We start from the raw sequence: 21,451 nt of genomic DNA, 5'->3' as shown, positions 1-21,451 counted from the left end.
AATCACATATGCTTCCCATGAAATTGTTTTCCTTTATTTCTAACTCAGTAACGATTCACCCTGGCCATTTGAATGTTTTATAACTGGCTGAAAGTAAATCGTCAATGAAAGAGTCGCCTTTTAAAGAGGTGCCCACTGAACAAAATAAACTTGCTTGCTTTATTTTTATGACGTTTTTTCTAGTATAATGATTTCTTTCTTTTCCCTGAGAAATTTTATGATGAATCGCTAATTGTAGGCCTGTATTCATCCATGAAAACCTGGATTTGATCATCGGATTGTATATACTTCATTAATTTTTGGAAGAATTGCTGTTCCTTCTCATAACCACCCATATTTCTCTAAAAATATTTAAAATCATGTATTTAATTAAAATTTGCATCATGAATAATTTTTTATTTTATAGCTTTGCTCTATATTGTGTTGTCAACAGAATACAATAGCGAAAAAATATCAGGAACAGGCACGTTCTTGTTTTAAAAAACGTATTCTTCATTCTGTCTGCTAAATTGTTTTAATGTAGCAGGCCACATGAGATACAACTACTTTATTTTCAAAAATATTTTTTTTGTCATCTTTATGATAAACTTATTTGTCCATTATTATTAAATGAAAAATTTTAGGATTTTGCTAGAATATAGATTTAGTGGCCCAAAAAGTCCCAGTTTTGTTTAGTGTTATGGAGATTAAAATTTTTTTTTAAGTTCACAGATTTAAGTCAAGTTAAGGGCATAATGAAAATGTTCATTCTAGAACTGACAGAAGCAAGTAGCACTGCAAGCCTTTTTCAATTATTGGTCTAGGAAGGGAAATCAAGAAATTACGTATGCTCTGAATGCCAGTCTTGGAAAGTGCCGCTGACTTCATTAATGTTTATTTAATAAGAAAACAAAAATCCTATGGATACAGTCTTGGACAGACTTTGAAAAATTTTCCAAAATATTTATCAATTCCTGGAAATTATCCATAGCATTTTCATAATCGCATTTACTAAATTGAGATGTTTTAACTCATATTTGTTAGTAATTTGAGCTTTTCTCAGTAGATCTGAGTTTTTTAATAAAATATTATTAAAATGTAGTTTAGATTAGAATGAATTATTAATTAAATACAAAGAAATGCATTAATTTTTGAAACATTTTCAATATTTAAATATGTCTTTATTTTATGATTTCAGTGATAATAACAGAATACATTTAAAACCCTTAATTGACTTGACAGATCGTACAAGTTTTGACAGTTAGAATCGGATTATTAAATAAGCAAAGAGGCAAGTGTCTGGGGTTGAAGTACTTCTTCAACAAAATCTAATAGAAATCAAAAGACTTACATAATTATTCTGATTACAGATAATGTTACGTGAGGCGAAATAATGGTTTAGAAAATGAAATAAAACATTCTCCTACAACATAAATATATCCATAAACATAAAATTATTCTGACGAGGAGAATTATCATTCACAAATTTCAAAAGAACTTCATTATAAAAAGGATTTTGTAATAACTAAACACACTCATTAAATATTACGATATTAAAAAAAACATGCATTGATACTCAAAATCAAATAAAGAATAATCATAGATCAAATACATCATAAGGAAACACAAAAACGTGTCACTGTTAGAAAAAAAAAAAAAAAACGAACTTGCAGAATGTGTATCAAACAAATGATACTAGCATGGAAATGATAAGCATTTGTATTGTCAAATCAAATATAATATAATGTAATTGAAATAAGATTTTAATTTAGAAATTCACACTGAAATGGCTTCGTTTAAAATTAAGAAATGAGAAAAAATAGCTGAAAAATTTGAATTAAGAATGTATTCCTGTAAAAAAATTAAAAAATATTAAGAATTTTTTTGTACATTTTAGTATAAATCAAAAATCAATATCATATTCGATGTTAATTTCTTGACAAAGGAAATAAAAGAGTGACTTGTAAATTGGCTCATTCAGTTCACTCATAATGCATTATTTGCATGCAGTAAGTTTACAGTATCTGAATTTCGATCTTTATTAATTAATTGATACTTTTGATGTTCTATCCATCCCTATGTCTGATTTTTCAGGATCTTATCTTGGATTTTTATTTGTTTCAAACAATTTCTTGACAATATTTGTTTTTGATGTACTCATTTTTTAGGAATTTGATTTTGAATCTTAATCAACTTGAATCAATTCAGTGTCATCACTTTGAACTACTATACCTTTTCTTCCTGGATTTGGCTTTGGGAGTTCAACTGGACGATGAAGTTGCCCATGCTGCACCATTTGACCTTTGGGATCCAATTCCTTCCTGCATGAAGAAAAATTACCGCATATTTCCGGTTCGTGCGTTTCGTCATGCTCCTCTAGATTCATATTTGTCTTGAAATTTTCCAAGCACATTGGGCTATATCCTAAAACTAAAATATATTTAATTTATTACATTCAAGATCTTTCTAAAACAGAAATGTGCTTACTTTATTACATTCAAGATCTTTCGAAAACAAAAATGTGTTTAATTTATTACATTCAAAATCTTTCTAAAACAAAAGTCTCTTTAATTTATTACATTCAAAAAATTGCATAGTTATCATTATTTAATCTTTATAAGACAAGGAAGCCTCACATCAGGATGTCTGTGAGAATGATCACGATAAATATTAGAAATATCCGTTTTTTTCCATAATGTTTGACGTACCTTTAAAAGAGATTTTTGTCAACCATGTGAAAACAGATTACTGTTTATATACAAAGTTATTTAAACAAATGTGCTTAAAATGAAAAAAAAAAAAAAGGACAATAACCGAAATAAACAAAAATTGCAGCGGAACATTGGATCCCAAACAATATTTTAAGTCGTGAAAGGATTTTATTGTGAGAGCATGCTAACGACTGAAGCATTCTTCAGCTAAGCAGGATACTTTTCATGAGAAACATTGTTTCACGTACCGCGAATTGATTGATATGTGTCTTATGTATGATTATTTTACATCGACTAGTAGGTATTAGAGATGCATATAGAAATTTGGATGATTTGTGTTATTTAATGCAACCCGTGTCAGTGCTTCTCCTGTAAACTTTGGGTTCTCTTCAAGTATTAATATTCCATATGTTTAATTTGTACGAAAATGGAATATCAATATTTATTTATGATTGATCATTGAACGTCACCTTTGCACTATGTATTGATTTAAAGGGTTCTAACCTGTAGAGGATGAACACAAACATTCCCACATACATTCATCTTTATTATTATTAGAGATCAACAACGAAATATATGTCTCTTTACAAGATACCCTGTGACATGTCTTTATTTGTCAATTAACATTGAAATATGTGTCATCTTACACTGCTATGACATGCCACGTATTTATTCTTCCAGAAAGTTATTTAAAAATCCATAGATTATATTGGAATGCTTATTAGAACGTGTATAAAGTGAATATGAACTGATTCCATTCTTCTTCTATTTCAAAAGCGAAAAACAATGCTACTTTTTCGCATCACTTTTAATTTTATTTTTGATAAATTTCTATCGATTAATTATATCAAACAAGTTAAAAATATTTCCTTTTTTGTCTGAGCCGTTTTGAAATTTAGCGAAGCTCATGCCAATATACTTTACTGAAGTGTTAAGAAATTTATAATTTTATTTAATGCTATCATTAGTTTAAGGGCTAGAACATTAAACCTCCAATTCATAACAAAGTCACTCAATAGAAGCTCGAATGAAACCCCGAGAAAAAAACGTGTAGGACAGTGCCAGATAACATTTAACGCCTCAAGGTACATCTACCTATCAAATTCCTTTTTGAAAATGTCAGCCACATAAAAGCAGCGAAGAAAAGGTGCCAAAAGCCTTCTCTCAAGAGTTAATGCACATGAAAGTATTTCTAAGAAAGTTATTTTTCTTTTCCGTTCTCTACGGTCAAATTAGTTAAAATACTTCTTTTGAAAAATTTCGTCACGTTAAAAAAACTTGTTGGAAATATTTTAATTGACGGTAAAACCATTCTTTGAAAAACATTATTATGAAATTAAAGTCTTTCGAATAAAAATACTCTTAAATATGCATCAGCCTTTATAAACTATCATCTCATGCGAGTGGCGTTCTTCGGGATTATAATTTCTTAACATGCCAATCTATCACTTTTATTCTAAGATTGCCACTCACTTTCTAGAAAAAACACAAATCTCCTTTGTATTACTTCAAGTTAATCGTTCAAATTAAGTCTGCCAGTTAATTACATTACGGAAATATGGTTTGAATAAAAATGCAATTACTATTCAAAAATTCGATATTTTCTTTTTAATCATAATATCTATAAAAACATATATATTTACATTATTCAAGATTCACTGAATTTTCCTTTATTGAATTTATTTATCTAGAACAGAATTAATATGCTAGCAATGGCGAAGGAGGAGAGATATTCTCGGTTTTCCCCGTATCAGTATTTTAATCATCAGTCAAATATTTTATGCCATAATCGAATAAAATATTATATTCTGCATGCCGCCAACTTTAAGATAAATATTACGGCAGTGTTAACATTAGCCGCGAAGTGAAGCAAGTGTGTCTCACAGCTAATGAATTTATTCGGGTCGTATGAATCACATATGCTTCCCATGAAATTGTTTTCCTTTATTTCTAACTCAGTAACGATTCACCCTGGCCATTTGAATGTTTTATAACTGGCTGAAAGTAAATCGTCAATGAAAGAGTCGCCTTTTAAAGAGTTGCCCACTGAACAAAATAAACTTGCTTGCTTTATTTTTATGACGTTTTTTCTAGTATAATGATTTCTTTCTTTTCCCTGAGCAATTTTATGATGAATCGCTAATTGTAGGCCTGTATTCATCCATGAAAACCTGGATTTGATCATCGGATTGTATATACTTCATTATTTTTTGGAAGAATTGCTGTTCCTTCTCATAACCACCCATATTTCTCTAAAAATATTTAAAATCATGTATTTAATTAAAATTTGCATCATGAATAATTTTTTATTTTATAGCTTTGCTATATAATGTGTTGTCAACAGAATACAATAGCGAAAAAATATCAGGAACATGCACGTTCTTGTTTTAAAAAACGTATTCTTCATTCTGTCTGCTAAATTGTTTTAATGTAGCAGGCCACATGAGATACAACTACTTTATTTTCAAAAATATTATTTTTGTCATCTTTATGATAGACTAATTTGTCCATTATTATTAAATGAAAATTTTTAGGATTTTGCTAGAATATAGATTTAGTGGCCCAAAAAGTCCCAGTTTTGTTTCGTGTTATGGAGATTAAAAATTTTTTTTAAGTTCACAGATTTAACTCAAGTTAAGGGCATAATGAAAATGTTCATTCTAGAACTGACAGAAGCAAGTAGCACTGCAAGCCTTTTTCAATTATTGGTCTAGGAAGGGATATCAAGAAATTACGTATGCTCTGAATGCCAGTCTTGGAAAGTGCCGCTGACTTCATTAATGTTTATTTACTAAGAAAACAAAAATCCTATGGATACAGTCTTGGACAGACTTTGAAAAATTTTTTAAAATATTTATCAATTCCTGGAAATTATCCATAGCATTTTCATAATCGCATTTACTAAATTGAGATGTTTTAACTCATATTTGTTAGTAATTTGAGCTTTTCTCAGTAGATCTGAGTTTTTTAATAAAATATTATTAAAATGTAGTTTAGATTAGAATGAATTATTAATTAAATACAAAGAAATGCATTAATTTTTGAAACATTTTCAATATTTAAATATGTCTTTATTTTATGATTTCAGTGATAATAACAGAATACATTTAAAACCCTTAATTGACTTGACAGATCGTACAAGTTTTGACAGTTAGAATCGGATTATTAAATAAGCAAAGAGGCAAGTGTCTGGGGTTGAAGTACTTCTCCAACAAAATCTAATAGAAATCAAAAGACTTACATATTTATTCTGATTACAGATAATATTACGTGAGGCGAAATAATGGTTTAGAAAATGAAATAAAACATTCTCCTACAACATAAATATACCCAAAAACATAAAATTATTCTGACGTGGAGAATTATCATTCACAAAATTTAAAAGAACTTAATTATAAAAAGGATTTTCTTATAACTAAGCTCACTCATTAAGTATAATGATAATAAAAAAAACTGGCATTAATACTCAAAATCAAATAAAGAATAATCATAGATCAAATACATCATAATGAAACACAAAAACGTGTCACTGTTAGGGAAAAAAAAAAAAAAAAAAAAAAAAACGAACTCTCAGAATGTGTATCAAAGAAATGATACTAGAATGGAAATGATATGCATTTGTATTGTCAAATCAAATATAAAATAATATAATTGAAATAAGGTTTTGAAGATTTAGAAACTGACACTGAAGTGACTACTTTTGAAATTAAGAAATTAGAAAAATTAGCTGAAAAACTTTGAATTAAAAATGTATTCCTAAAAAAACAATTAAAAAATATTAAGTATTTTTTTATACATTTTAGTAGAAACTATACTACTATACCGTTTCCTCCTGGATTAGGCTTTGGATGTCCATCCGGACTATGAAATTGCTCAGGATGCACCATTTGAACTTTGGGACCCAATTCCTTTATGCATGAAGGACCTTTACCGCATTTTTCCGGTCTGTGCATTTTTTCATGCTTCTTTAGATCTATCTTTCGCCAAAAATTTGTGAGGCATATTTTGCATCTAAAACGATATTCTAAAACAAAAATATGTTTAATTTATTACATTCAAGATCTTTCTAAAACAAAATTGTGTTTATTTTATTACATTCAAAAAAAATTTGCATAGTTATTATTAATTAATCATTATAAGACCAGCAAGCCTCACATCAACACCCATAGTGTTTGACGTACCTTTAAAACAGATTTTTGTCATCCATATGAAAACACCTTTCTGTTTTTATATAAAATTATTTAAACAAATGTGCTGAAAATTAAAAAACAAACCAGTAAAAGAAATAAACAAAAATTGCAGAGGAATATTGGGTACCAAAGAAAATTTTGAGGCGTGAGAGCATGTTAACGACAGAAGCATTCTTCTGCTAAGCAGGATACTTTTCATGAGAAACATTGTTTCATGTAGAGCGAATTGATTGATAAGTGTCTTATGTATGATTATTTTACACTGCCTAGTATGTATTCGAAATACATATAGAAATTTGTATGATTTGTGTTATTTAATGCAACCCTTGTCAGTGCTTCTCCTATAAACTTTGGTTTCTCTTGAAGATTATTATTCCATATGTGTAATTTGTATGAAAATGGAATATTAATAATTATTTATGATTGATCATTGAATGTCACTATTCCACTTTGCATTGATTTAAAGAATCTCACCTGTAGAGGATCAACAGATAAATGCACGCATACATTCATCTTTATTATTATTAAAAATTAACAACGAAATATATGTTGCTTTACAAGATACCCTGTGACATTACATTATTTATCAAATAACATCGAAATATGTGCCATCTTACACTGTTCTGCCATGACACGTCTTTATTCTTCAAGCAAGTTAATTAAAAATCCATAGATTATATTGGAAGGCTTATTTAGAACGCGTGTCACGTGAATTCCATTCTTCTTCTGTTTTAAAAACGAAATATATGCTATATTTTTGCATCACTTTTAATTTTATTTTTGATCAAATTCTTTCGATTAATTAGATGAAACAAGTTAAATGTTTTCTTTTTTTTTTCTGAGCCATTGTGCTATTTAGCTGTGCTAGCAGCTGTGGTAATGAATCATAATTAATTAAATACAAAGAAATGCATAAATTTCTGAAATATTTTCAATATTTAGTATTCAGTGATAGTAACAGAATACATTTAAAACCCTTAATTCATTTGACAGATCAGACAAGTGTTGATAGTTAGAATCGGATTATTAAATAAGCTAAGAGGCAAGTGTCTAGGGTTGAAGTAGGCAACCTGTTGAAGTGTTTCTCCAACAAAATCTAATAGAAATCAAAAGACTTACATAATTATTCTGATTACAGATAATATTACGTGAGACGAAATAATGCTTTAGGAAATGAAATAAAACATTCTCGTGCAACATAAATATATCAATAAACATAAAATTATTCTGATGAGGAGAATTATCATTCACAAAATCTAAAGAACTTAATTATAAAAAAGGATTTTCTAATAACTAAACACACTTATTAAATATAACGATATTAAAAAAACATGTATTGATACTCAAAATCAAATAAAGAATAATCATAGATCAAATACATCATAATGAAACACAAAAGCGTTTCACTGTTAAAAAAAAAAAAAAAAAAAAAAAAACGAAACCTCAGAATACACATTAAAGAAATGATACTAGCATGGAAATGATATGCATTTGTAATTTCAAATCAAATATAAAATAATATAATTGAAATAAGGTTTTGAAGATTTAGAAACTGACACTGAAGTGATTACTTTTGAAATTAAGAAATTAGAAAAATTAGCTGAAAAATTTTGAATTAAAAATGTATTCCTAAAAAAACAATTAAAAAATATTAAGTATTTTTTTTGAAATTTTAGTATAAATAATAAATCAATATCATATTCGATTTTAATTTCTTGACAAAGGAAATAAAATAGTGACATGTTGAAAATTATTTCATTCAGTTCATTGATAATGCATTTTTTACATAGACTAAGATTAAAAGAATTTGAATTTGTATCTTTATTATTTAATTAATTGTTTTGATTCTCTGTTCTTCCCTTTGTCTGACTTTTCAGTATCTAATCTTACATTTTTATTTTTTCAAACAAATTTTGACAATATTGGTTTTTGGTGTACTCAGTTCTTTCGAATTTTAATCAACTTGAATCAATTCAGTGTCATCACTTTCAACTACTGTACACTTACTTTCTGGTTTTGGCTTTGGATGTCCATCCGGACGATGAAGCTGCTCAGGATGCACCATTTGAACTTTGGGACCCAATTCCTTTATGCATGAAGGACCTTTACCGCATTTTTCCAGTCCGTGCATTTTTTCATGCTTCTTTAGATCTATCTTTCGCCAAAAATTTGTGTGACATATTCTGCATCTAAAACGATATTCTAAAACAAAAATATGTTTAATTTATTACATTCAAGATCTTTCTAAAACAAAATTCTGTTTATTTTATTACATTCAAAAAAATTTGCATAGTTATTATTAATTAATCATTATAAGACCAGCACGCCTCACATCAACACCCATAATGTTTGACATACCTTTGAAACAGATTTTTGTCATCCATATGAAAACACCTTTCTGTTTTTATACAAAATTATTTAAACAAATGTGCTCAAAATTAAAAACAAACCAGTAAAAGAAATAAACAAAAATTGCAGCGGAACATTGGGTACCAAAGAATATTTTGAGGCGTGAGAGCATGTTAACGACAGAAGCATTCTTCTGCTAAGCAGGATACTTTTCATGAGAAACATTGTTTCACGTAGAGCGAATTGATTTATAAGTGTCTTATGTATGATTATTTTACACTGCCTAGTATGTATTCGAAATACATATAGAAATTTGTATGATTTGTGTTGTTTAATGCAACCCGTGTCAGTGCTTCTCCTATAAACTTTGGTTTCTCTTCAAGATTATTATTCCATATGTGTAATTTGTATGAAAATGGAATATTAATAATTATTTATGATTGATCATTGAATGTCACCTTTCCACTTTGCATTGATTTAAAGAGTCTAACCTGTAGAGGATCAACAGATACATGCACGCATACATTCATCTTTATTATTATTAAAAATTAACAACGAAATATATGTTGCTTTACAAGATACCCTGTGACATTACATTATTTATCAAATAACATCGAAATATGTGCCATCTTACACTGTTCTGTCATGACACGTCTTTATTCTTCCAGCAAGTTAATTAAAAATCCATAGATTTTATTGGAAGGCTTATTAGAACGCGTGTCACGTGAATATGAACTGATTCCATTCTTCTTCTGTTTTAAAAAGGAAAAAATATTCTATATATTCGTCTCACTTTTAATTTTATTTTTGATCAAATTCTTTCGATTAATTAGATGAAACAAGTTAAATTTTTTCTTTTCTTTTCTGAGCCATTGTGCTTTTTAACTGTGCTAATGAATCATAATTAATTAAATACAAAGAAATGCATAAATTTCTGAAATATTGACAATATTTAGTTTTTAGTGATTGTAACAGAATACATTTAAAACCCTTAATTCATTTGAGAGATCGGACAAGTGTTGATAGTTAGAATCGGATTATTAAATAAGCAAAGAGGCAATTGTCTAGGGTTGAAGTAGGCCACTTGTTGAAGTGTTTCTCCAACAAAATCTAATAGAAAGCAAAAGCCTCACATAATTGTTCTGATACAGGATAATATTATGTGAGGCGAAATAATGCTTCAGGAAATGGAATAAAATATTCTCCTACAACATAAATATATCAATAAACGTAAAATTATTCTGACGAGGAGAATTATCATTCACAAAATTCAAAAGAACTTCATTATAAAAAGGATTTTCTAATAACTAAACACACTCATTAAGTATTACGATATTAAAAAAACATGCATTGATACTCAAAATCAAAGAAGGAATAATCATAGATCAAATACATCATAATGAAACACAAAAGCGTTTCACTGTTAGAAAAAAAAAAAAAAAAAAAAAAAAAAAGAACGAAACCTCAGAATACGCATTAAAGAAATGATACTAGCATGGAAATGATATGCATTTGTAATTTCAAATCAAATATAAAATAATATAATTGAAATAAGGTTTTTAAGATTTAGAAACTGACACTGAAGAGACTACTTTTGAAATTAAGAAATTAGAAAAATTAGCTGAAAAATTTTAAAATAAAAAAGTATTCCTAAAAAAAAATTAAAAATATTAAGTATTTTTTTTTTTGACATTTTAGTATAAATAATAAATCAATATCATATTCGATTTTAATTTCTTGACAAAGGAAATAAAATAGTGACATATTGAAAATTATTTCATTCAGTTCATTGATAATGCATTTTTTACATAGACTAAGATTAAAAGAATTTGAATTTGGATCTTTATTATTTAATTTACTGTTTTGGTGCTCTGTTCTTCCGTTTGTCTGACTTTTTAGTATCTAATCTTACATTTTTATTTTTTCAAACAAATTTTGAGAATATTGGTTTTTGGTGTACTCAGTTCTTTGGAATTTGATTTTGAATTTTAATCAACTTGAATCAATTCATTGTCATCACTTTCAACTACTGTACACTTACTTTCTGGTTTTGGCTTTGGATGTCCATCCGGACGATGAAGTTGCTGATGCTGCTCCATTTTATCTTTGCTTAAAAATTTAGTGAAGCATCCAGGAGAGCTAGGACATACTTTCCATCTGTGTGTTTTTTCATGCTCCTGTAGATCCTCCGTATTTGGGAAAGTTTTCAAGCAAATCTGGCAACCAAATGGTAATACTAAAACAAAAATATGTTTGATTTATTATATTCAAGTTCTTTCTAAGACAAAATTGTGCTTAATTTATAACATTCAAGATTTTATAAAACAAAAATGTGTTTAATTTATTACATTCAGAACTTTCTAAAATAAAAATGTGTTTAATTTATTACATTCAAAAGAAAATTTGGATAGTTATCATTATTTAATCATTATAAGACAGGCAAGCCTTACATCAGCATGTCTATAAGAAGGATCATGTTAGAGAGTAGAAAAATCTCTTTTTTTCCCATAATGTTTGACGCAGCATTAAAATAAATTTTTGTCAACCATATGAAAACACATGTCTGTTCTTATACAAAGTTATTTAACAAATGTGCTCAAAATGAAGAAAAAAAAAAAAAAACAGTAACAGAAATAAACAAAAATTGAAGCGGAACATTGGTCCCAAACAATATTTTAAGCAGTGAAAGGATTTTGTTGTCAGAGCATGTTAACGAATGAAGCATTCTTCAGCTAAGCATGATACTTTTTATAAGAAACATTGTTTCACGTATCGCGAATGGATTGATATATGTCGCATGTATGATGATTTTACCCTGACTATTATGCATTCGATATACATATCGAAATTTATATGATTTATGCTTTTTAAAGCAACCCGTGTCAGTGCTTCTCCTTAACTCTGGGTTTTCTACAAGTATTAATATTCCATATGCGTAATTTATATGAAAATGGAATATTAATAATTATTTATGATTGATCATTGAATGTCACCTTTTCACTATGTATTGATTTAAAGGGGTCTAACCTGTAGTGGATCAACAGATACATGCAAGCATACATTCATCTTTATTACGATTAGAGATTAACCACGAAATATATGCCACTTTACAAGATACCCTGTGACATTACATTATTTATCAAATAACATCGAAATATGTGCCATCTTACACTGTTCTGTCATGACACGTCTTTATTCTTCCAGCAAGTTAATTAAAAATCCATAGATTATATTGGAAGGCTAATTAGAACGCGTGTTACGTGAATATGAACTGATTCCATTCTTCTTCTGTTTTAAAAACGAAAAAATATGCTATATTTTCGCATCACTTTTAATTTTATTTTTGATCAAATTCTTTCGATTAAATATATCAAACAAGTTTAAAAAAATTTCCGAGCCATTGTGCAATTTAGCGAAGCTCACGCCAATATACTGTACTGAAGTGTTAAGAAATTTCTAATTTTATTTATTTCTATCATTATTTCAAGGGCTGGAACATTAAACCGCCAATTCATAACGAAGTCACTCAAAAAGAGCTCGAATGAGACCCCGGGACAAAAACGTGTAGGGGGGTTCCAGATAACATTTAGAGCCTCAAGGTACATCTGCATATCAAATTCCTTTTAGAAAATGTCAGCCCCGTAAAAGCAACGAAGAAAAGGTGCCAAGAGCCTTCTCTCAAGAGTTAATGCACATGAAAGCATTTCTAAGAAAGTTATTTTTCTTTTCCGTTCTCTACGGTAAAATTAGTTAAAATACTTCTTTAGAAAGATTTCGTCACTTTTAAAAAACTTGTTGGAAATATTTTAATCGACGGTAAAACCATATCTTGAAAAACATTATGACGAAATTAAAGTCCTTAGAATAAAAATCCTCTTAAATATGCATCAACCTTTATAAACTATCATCTCATGCGAATGGCGTTCTTCGGGATTATAATTTCTTCACAGGCCCATCTATTACTTTTATTTTAAGATGTCACTCACTTTCTATAAAAAATACAAATTTCTTTTGTATTCCCTTAAGTTAATCTTCCAAATTAAGTCTGCTGTTTAATTACTTTACAGTAATAAGGTTTGAATAAAAATGCAATTATTATTCAAAAAAAATTACTTTTTAATCATTATATCTATAAAAACATAAATATGTATATTATTCAAGATTCAATGAATTTTCCTTAATTGAATTGATTTATCTAGAACAGGCCTTATATGCTAGCTGTGGCGAAGGAGGGGAGATTATGCTTTAAATTCGGGTTTTCCCCGAATCAGTATTTTAAACATCAGTCAAACATTTTAAAGCATAATGGAATGAAATATTATATTCTGCATGTCGCCAACTTTAAGATAAATATTACTGCAGTGTTAACATTAGCCGCGACGTGAAGCAAGTTTAGCTCAGAGGTAATGAATTTATTCGGGCCGTATGAATCACATATGCTTCCCACGAAATGTTTTCCTTTAATTCTAATTCAGTAACGATTCACACTGGCCATTTGAATTTTTAATAACCGGCTGAAAGTAAATCGCCAATTAAAGAGTCGTCCTCTAAAGAGGTGCCTACTAGGAACAAAATAAACTAGTTTGTTTTATTTTTATAACGTTTTTTCCCTTATAATGATATCTTTCTTTTCCCTGAGCAATTTGAGGATGAATGGCTAATTGCAGGCCTGTATTCATCCATTCAAGCCTGGATTTGATCATCGGATTGTATATAATACATTAATTTTTGGAGGAATTGCTGTTCCTTCTCATATCCACCCATATTTCTTTAAAAATATTTAAAATCATGTATATAACTAAAATTTGCATCATGAATAATTGTATACTTCATTGCTGTGCTCTATATTGTGTTGTTAAAACAGAATAGCGAATAAATATCAGGAACATGCACGTTCCTGTTTTAAAAAAAAGTATTCTTCATTCTATTTACTTAATTGTTTTGATCTAGCAGGCCACATGAGATAGAACTGCTTTACTTTCAAATAATATTATTTTTGTCATCATTATCAAAAACTAAATTGTCCATTATTATTAAATCTAAAATTTTAGTATTTTGCTTGATTATAGATTCATTGGGCCAGAAAGCCCAAGTTTTGTTTAGTGTTATTAACATGTTAAAAAAGATCGCCAATTTTTAAAATAAAATTTAGTTTGAATATAACAAAAATAATCAGACTGCATAGATAAGTTCACAGATTTAACTCAAGTTAAGGGCACAATGAAAATATTTATTCTAGAACTAACAGAAGCAAGTAGCAATGCAAGCATTTCTCAATCAATGGTATAGGAAGGGAAATCAAGAAATTACGTATATTCTGAATGCCAGTCTTGGAAAGTGCCGCTAACTTCATTGATGTTTATTTATCTTGGACAGTTTTTGAAAAATTATCCAAAATATTTATCAATTCCTGGAAATTATCTATAGCATTTTCATAATCACATTTAATTAATTGAGATGTTTTAACTCATATTTGTTAGTAATTTGAGCTTTTCTCAGTAGATCTGAGTTTTTTAATAAAATATTATTAAAATGTAGTTTAGATTAGAATGAATTATTAATTAAATACAAAGAAATGCATTAATTTTTGAAACATTTTCAATATTTAAATATGTCTTTATTTTATGATTTCAGTGATAATAACAGAATACATTTAAAACCCTTAATTGACTTGACAGATCGCACAAGTGTTGATATTTAGAATCGGATTTTAAATAAGGGAAGTAGGCAACTGCCTAGGTTCCCCTAACTTTTAGATATCACGAAAGGTTTTTTATTTTTTTTTTTTTGCGGTGAAGTTAATTCATGTTGTACTTTAAATGAGTTTACAATAACCGTGAATTCTACTTTTTTAAAATTCGAAATCAAGTATCTTTTGTATTTTTAAACATTATTCTAACAGAATATTATTTAGTTTTATTTATAGTGTGCTGCTTAATAAAACTAAAAAAAGCATTTCGCCCTGTAATTTAAAAAATGACCTATTCTATAATTAAATAATATTGAATAGTGTTAAAAAGTTTTGCCATTTTCTAAATATTCTGTATAAAATCACATTTAAATTTTAATTCTTCATGCACGATTCATTAATAAAACTAAAAAAAGATTTTTGCTTTGTAATTTAAAAAATGACCTATTCTATAATTAAATAATATTGAATAGTGTTAAAAAGTTTTGCCATTTTCTAAATATTCTGTATAAAATCACATTTAAATTTTAATTCTTCATGCACGATTCATTAATAAAACTAAAAAAAGTATTTTGCTTTGTTATTTAAAAAATGACCTATTCTATAATTAAATAATATTGAATAGTGTTAAAAAATTTTGCCATTTTCTAAATATTCTGTATAAAATCACATTTAAATTTTAATTCTTCATGCACGATGAACTGAAACCAACTCACCTGAAAGTGATTCGCAGTTTAATGCATTGCTATTTCAGTTTTCAAAATGTGCTATTTAAAGATGCCTACTTAGAGACTGAATTAAAATCAATAAAAAATATCTAGTTTTAGAAGATGGAGAGGAGGCAAAAAGAAGCCCCGAGCCTTCCATTGCTTAAAGTCCTAGATAGCTTAATCCGGCTTTGCTGTTAATGGACAAATGATACAGAAGTGTTTTTTCCAATAAGCGATTAAAAAAAAAACATTTAGTAACTAGAAAGTTAGTTTTTGTCAATTCTCAATTTTTTTTTTCTTTCCCTCTTCTTCATCTTACGTTTTCGATTATTACCTATGAACTTTAACGTTAACTGCGCCGAATTTTAAATTTTGACGGACATTTTCTTGCATGTTTTTTCTGTGTTCAATTCTAACTAAAATTCTGTCACACTGTTCTGCATTGCAGTGCTACATAATCTTTGGAACATGATTTTTTTGGGATATTTCAAATTGCTTTCTAACGGAGATCTTTGTAATAAATAATTAAAATGATTTTAAAAAGACTATTTCTGAATTAACCTTATTTGAAACGCAAAAAATTATTTAATAAAAACACCAGTTCAAGACTGTTTAAAATAAATTTTTTTTTTAAAATGTAAAATTTCAGATTTTACTATTGAAGTGAATTTTATAAATTTTACTAAATTTATAGCAAATTTATACAAATAAAAAACCCTTTCAAGTGAATCAGCCATCCTTATTTCTTATATTTCTGTCTAGTTGTAAAAGTTGATTTTGAATTCTTTATTATCGTATATTCAGATTTTACTATGAAAAGGACATTCCTATGAAAAGGATCTTCCTATCTTTTACCTTACCTGAAAGATCCCTTGTAGGAAAATGGAAGGGAAATTTTTTGTGGGGGAAAGAGTAAAAGCGTGAATTTTACTTTCTTTAAGGTTCTTCCTATCTTTCACCTTACCTGAAAGATCCCTTTTAGGAAAATGGAAAGAACCTTCGGGGGGTGGGGGCTTAAAAGCGTTCCATGATATCCTACGCCGGAATGACCTTTATCTTGCAGTTGCCACTGTCAAGACAATAAGAAAAAAAAGTATATCCACCTTCGTTGTATAGCTATATCGAATACTAATCCCTTAAAATTCTTTAATGATCTTGCCCACATAAGCATCTTTAATTGCATTTTTTGAAACAACCTGCTCTCAAGCATATAACCACTTAATTTGTGACCATTCTATGTTAAAAAAGGTTTTTCCCGGTATATTTTATCACTCCAAAACACGTACTACATTACTTTTAAAGTACTCTGCATGTATGCAAATTGAATTTAAAAAAAAGACATCTGTGAAGTAGGTTATGTTTAAACGCAATGCGTTTATTCAATTATTCTACAACTACTTTAAATTATTCTACAACCACTTTTAATTATTCACTATTTAATTATTCTACTTTTAATTATTCAGTAATTTTTCTACAACTGCTTCCTGAAGTGAGTGTCTATTGTATTTAATTGATTTGTCGCATTAACTTGTCCCGAATCTACACGCGAGTTCCAAGAAATGAATTTCTGCTTTAAGAATAAGAATAATTCAAAACAATTACACCTATTACAAATTACAGGTATTTCCTTGTAAACAACGACAGTAAGAAAATTTTGAACACAATTGAAAATGAATCTTTGTCAGTATCATCAATTTTCAGATACGAAAACTGTCCGCTCTTTTGTGCATGTGCCATTCTGTTTTGGTTTCATCAAAATAAGGATAAGATGAACGTTGGAAGAGACGTTTCTTATTCATTAAGAAATAAATAGAAACACGGCACAGTTTTAATTAACATAATTTTGCATTATTAAAAAATGAATATCAATACAGGAAATGAATACCAAAGAGAAAAACATGCCCAGCAAAGAACATTGGATAAAGCTCTTTTTACTTACCGTTTCCCTCTGTTCCCCTGTTTCCTTCTGTGGTGCAAGTGTTAAAATTCCGAAACGGTTCGAGACGACTTCCTGAAACTAATAGTATTATTTCTTTATTATTTAGATTACCAAAACGTTTGCATTATATATATGTAACATATTTTGGTTTAAGTAGAATGCAGGTTTGAAGACATAGACGAGACGTTGTATTCTTAATTCCGTTTTATTCTCTGCGTAATAAAAGTAAAAAAAGTATTTTACCTTGTAATTTAAAAAATGACCTATTCTATAATTAAATAATATTGAATAGTGTTAAAAAGTTTTGCCATTTTCTAAATATTCTGTATAAAATCACATTTAAATTTTAATTCTTCATGCACGATTCATTAATAAAACTAAAAAAAGTTTTTTGCTTTGTAATTTAAAAAATGACCTATTCTATAATTAAATAATATTGAATAGTGTTAAAAAGTTTTGCCATTTTCTAAATATTCTGTATAAAATCACATTTAAATTTTAATTCTTCATGCACGATTCATTAATAAAACTAAAAAAAGTATTTTGCTTTGTTATTTAAAAAATGACCTATTCTATAATTAAATAATATTGAATAGTGTTAAAAAATTTTGCCATTTTCTAAATATTCTGTATAAAATCACATTTAAATTTTAATTCTTCATGCACGATGAACTGAAACCAACTCACCTGAAAGTGATTCGCAGTTTAATGCATTGCTATTTCAGTTTTCAAAATGTGCTATTTAAAGCTGCCTACTTAGAGACTGAATTAAAATCAATAAAAAATATCTAGTTTTAGAAGATGGAGAGGAGGCAAAAAGAAGCCCCGAGCCTTCCATTGCTTAAAGTCCTAGATAGCTTAATCCGGCTTTGCTGTTAATGGACAAATGATACAGAAGTGTTTTTTCCAATAAGCGATTAAAAAAAAACATTTAGTAACTAGAAAGTTAGTTTTTGTCAATTCTCAATTTTTTTTTTCTTTCCCTCTTCTTCATCTTACGTTTTCGATTATTACCTATGAACTTTAACGTTAACTGCGCCGAATTTTAAATTTTGACGGACATTTTCTTGCATGTTTTTTCTGTGTTCAATTCTAACTAAAATTCTGTCACACTGTTCTGCATTGCAGTGCTACATAATCTTTGGAACATGATTTTTTTGGGATATTTCAAATTGCTTTCTAACGGAGATCTTTGTAATAAATAATTAAAATGATTTTAAAAAGACTATTTCTGAATTAACCTTATTTGAAACGCAAAAAATTATTTAATAAAAACACCAGTTCAAGACTGTTTAAAATAAAATTTTTTTTAAAAATGTAAAATTTCAGATTTTACTATTGAAGTGAATTTTATAAATTTTACTAAATTTATAGCAAATTTATACAAATAAAAAACCCTTTCAAGTGAATCAGCCATCCTTATTTCTTATATTTCTGTCTAGTTGTAAAAGTTGATTTTGAATTCTTTATTATCGTATATTCAGATTTTACTATGAAAAGGACATTCCTATGAAAAGGATCTTCCTATCTTTTACCTTACCTGAAAGATCCCTTGTAGGAAAATGGAAGGGAAATTTTTTGTGGGGGAAAGAGTAAAAGCGTGAATTTTACTTTCTTTAAGGTTCTTCCTATCTTTCACCTTACCTGAAAGATCCCTTTTAGGAAAATGGAAAGAACATTCGGGGGGTGGGGGCTTAAAAGCGTTCCATGATATCCTACGCCGGAATGACCTTTATCTTGCAGTTGCCACTGTCAAGACAATAAGAAAAAAAAGTATATCCACCTTCTTTGTATAGCTATATCGAATACTAATCCCTTAAAATTCTTTAATGATCTTGCCCACATAAGCATCTTTAATTGAATTTTTTGAAACAACCTGCTCTCAAGCATATAACCACTTAATTTGTGACCATTCTATGTTAAAAAAGGTTTTTCCCGGTATATTTTATCACTCCAAAACACGTACTACATTACTTTTAAAGTACTCTGCATGTATGCAAATTGAATTTAAAAAAAAGACATCTGTGAAGTAGGTTATGTTTAAACGCAATGCGTTTATTCAATTATTCTACAACTACTTTAAATTATTCTACAACCACTTTTAATTATTCACCATTTAATTATTCTACTTTTAATTATTCAGTAATTTTTCTACAACTGCTTCCTGAAGTGAGTGTCAATTGTATTTAATTGATTTGTCGCATTAACTTGTCCCGAATCTACACGCGAGTTCCAAGAAATGAATTTCCGCTTTAAGAATAAGAATAATTCAAAACAATTACACCTATTACAAATTACAGGTATTTCCTTGTAAACAACGACAGTAAGAAAATTTTGAACACAATTGAAAATGAATCTTTGTCAGTATCATCAATTTTCAGATACGAAAACTCTCCGCTCTTTTGTGCATGTGCCATTCTGTTTTGGTTTCATCAAAATAAGGATAAGATGAACGTTGGAAGAGACGTTTCTTATTCATTAAGAAATAAATAGAAACACGGCACAGTTTTAATTAACATAATTTTGCATTATTAAAAAATGAATATCAATACAGGAAATGAATACCAAAGAGAAAAACATGCCCAGCAAAGAACATTGGATAAAGGTCTTTTTACTTACCGTTTCCCTCTGTTCCCCTGTTTCCTTCTGTGGTGCAAGTGTTAAAATTCCGAAACGGTTCGAGACGACTTCCTGAAACTAATAGTATTATTTCTTTATTATTTAGATTACCAAAACGTTTGCATTATATATATGTAACATATTTTGGTTTAAGTAGAATGCAGGTTTGAAGACATAGACGAGACGTTGTATTCTTAATTCCGTTTTATTCTCTGCGTAATAAAAGTAAAAAAAGTATTTTACCTTGTAATTTAAAAAATGACCTATTCTATAATTAAATAATATTGAATAGTGTTAAAAAGTTTTGCCATTTTCTAAATATTCTGTATAAAATCACATTTAAATTTTAATTCTTCATGCACGATGAACTGAAACCAACTCACCTGAAAGTGATTCGCAGTTTAATGCATTGCTATTTCAGTTTTCAAAATGTGCTATTTAAAGCTGCCTACTTAGAGACTGAATTAAAATCAATAAAAAATATCTAGTTTTAGAAGATGGAGAGGAGGCAAAAAGAAGCCCCGAGACTTCCATTGCTTAAAGTCCTAGATAGCTTAATCCGGCTTTGCTGTTAATGGACAAATGATACAGAAGTGTTTTTTCCAATAAGCGATTAAAAAAAAACATTTAGTGACTAGAAAGTTAGTTTTTGTCAATTCTCAATTTTTTTTTCTTTCCCTCTTCTTCATCTTACGTTTTCGATTATTACCTATGAACTTTAACGTTAACTGCGCCGAATTTTAAATTTTGACGGACATTTTCTTGCATGTTTTTTCTGTGTTCAATTCTAACTAAAATTCTGTTACACTGTTCTGCATTGCAGTGCTACATAATCTTTGGAACATGATTTTTTTGGGATATTTCAAATTGCTTTCTAACGGAGATCTTTGTAATAAATAATTAAAATGATTTTAAAAAGACTATTTCTGAATTAACCTTATTTGAAACGCAAAAAATTATTTAATAAAAACACCAGTTCAAGACTGTTTAAAATAAATTTTTTTTTAAAAATGTAAAATTTCAGATTTTACTATTGAAGTGAATTTTATAAATTTTACTAAATTTATAGCAAATTTATACAAATAAAAAACCCTTTCAAGTGAATCAGCCATCCTTATTTCTTATATTTCTGTCTAGTTGTAAAAGTTGATTTTGAATTCTTTATTATCGTATATTCAGATTTTACTATGAAAAGGACATTCCTATGAAAAGGATCTTCCTATCTTTTACCTTACCTGAAAGATCCCTTGTAGGAAAATGGAAGG

At 28.3% G+C, this 21,451-nt stretch overlaps 1 protein-coding gene across 1 annotated transcript in view; it reads right to left on the bottom strand.

Moving 5' to 3' along the window:
* The window catches only part of LOC129959242 (zinc finger protein 184-like), a 97,856-nt gene that overhangs the window by 7,027 nt on the left and 69,378 nt on the right, over positions 1-21,451 (bottom strand). Inside the window, exons 3-7 of the mRNA XM_056072066.1 lie at positions 20,187-20,264; positions 11,271-11,465; positions 8,888-9,082; positions 6,514-6,714; positions 2,212-2,409 (exon numbers count right to left, since the gene is read on the bottom strand). Coding sequence (XP_055928041.1) covers positions 2,212-2,409; positions 6,514-6,714; positions 8,888-9,082; positions 11,271-11,465; positions 20,187-20,264 — 867 coding nt within the window. The remainder of the gene's footprint in view (positions 1-2,211; positions 2,410-6,513; positions 6,715-8,887; positions 9,083-11,270; positions 11,466-20,186; positions 20,265-21,451) is intronic.

This window comes from Argiope bruennichi, chromosome X1, assembly GCF_947563725.1.
Source record: "Argiope bruennichi chromosome X1, qqArgBrue1.1, whole genome shotgun sequence".
Lineage (NCBI taxonomy): Eukaryota > Metazoa > Arthropoda > Arachnida > Araneae > Araneidae > Argiope > Argiope bruennichi.
Note: the sequence above shows the minus strand (reverse complement) of the source record. Positions and strands in the feature narration are given on the sequence as shown.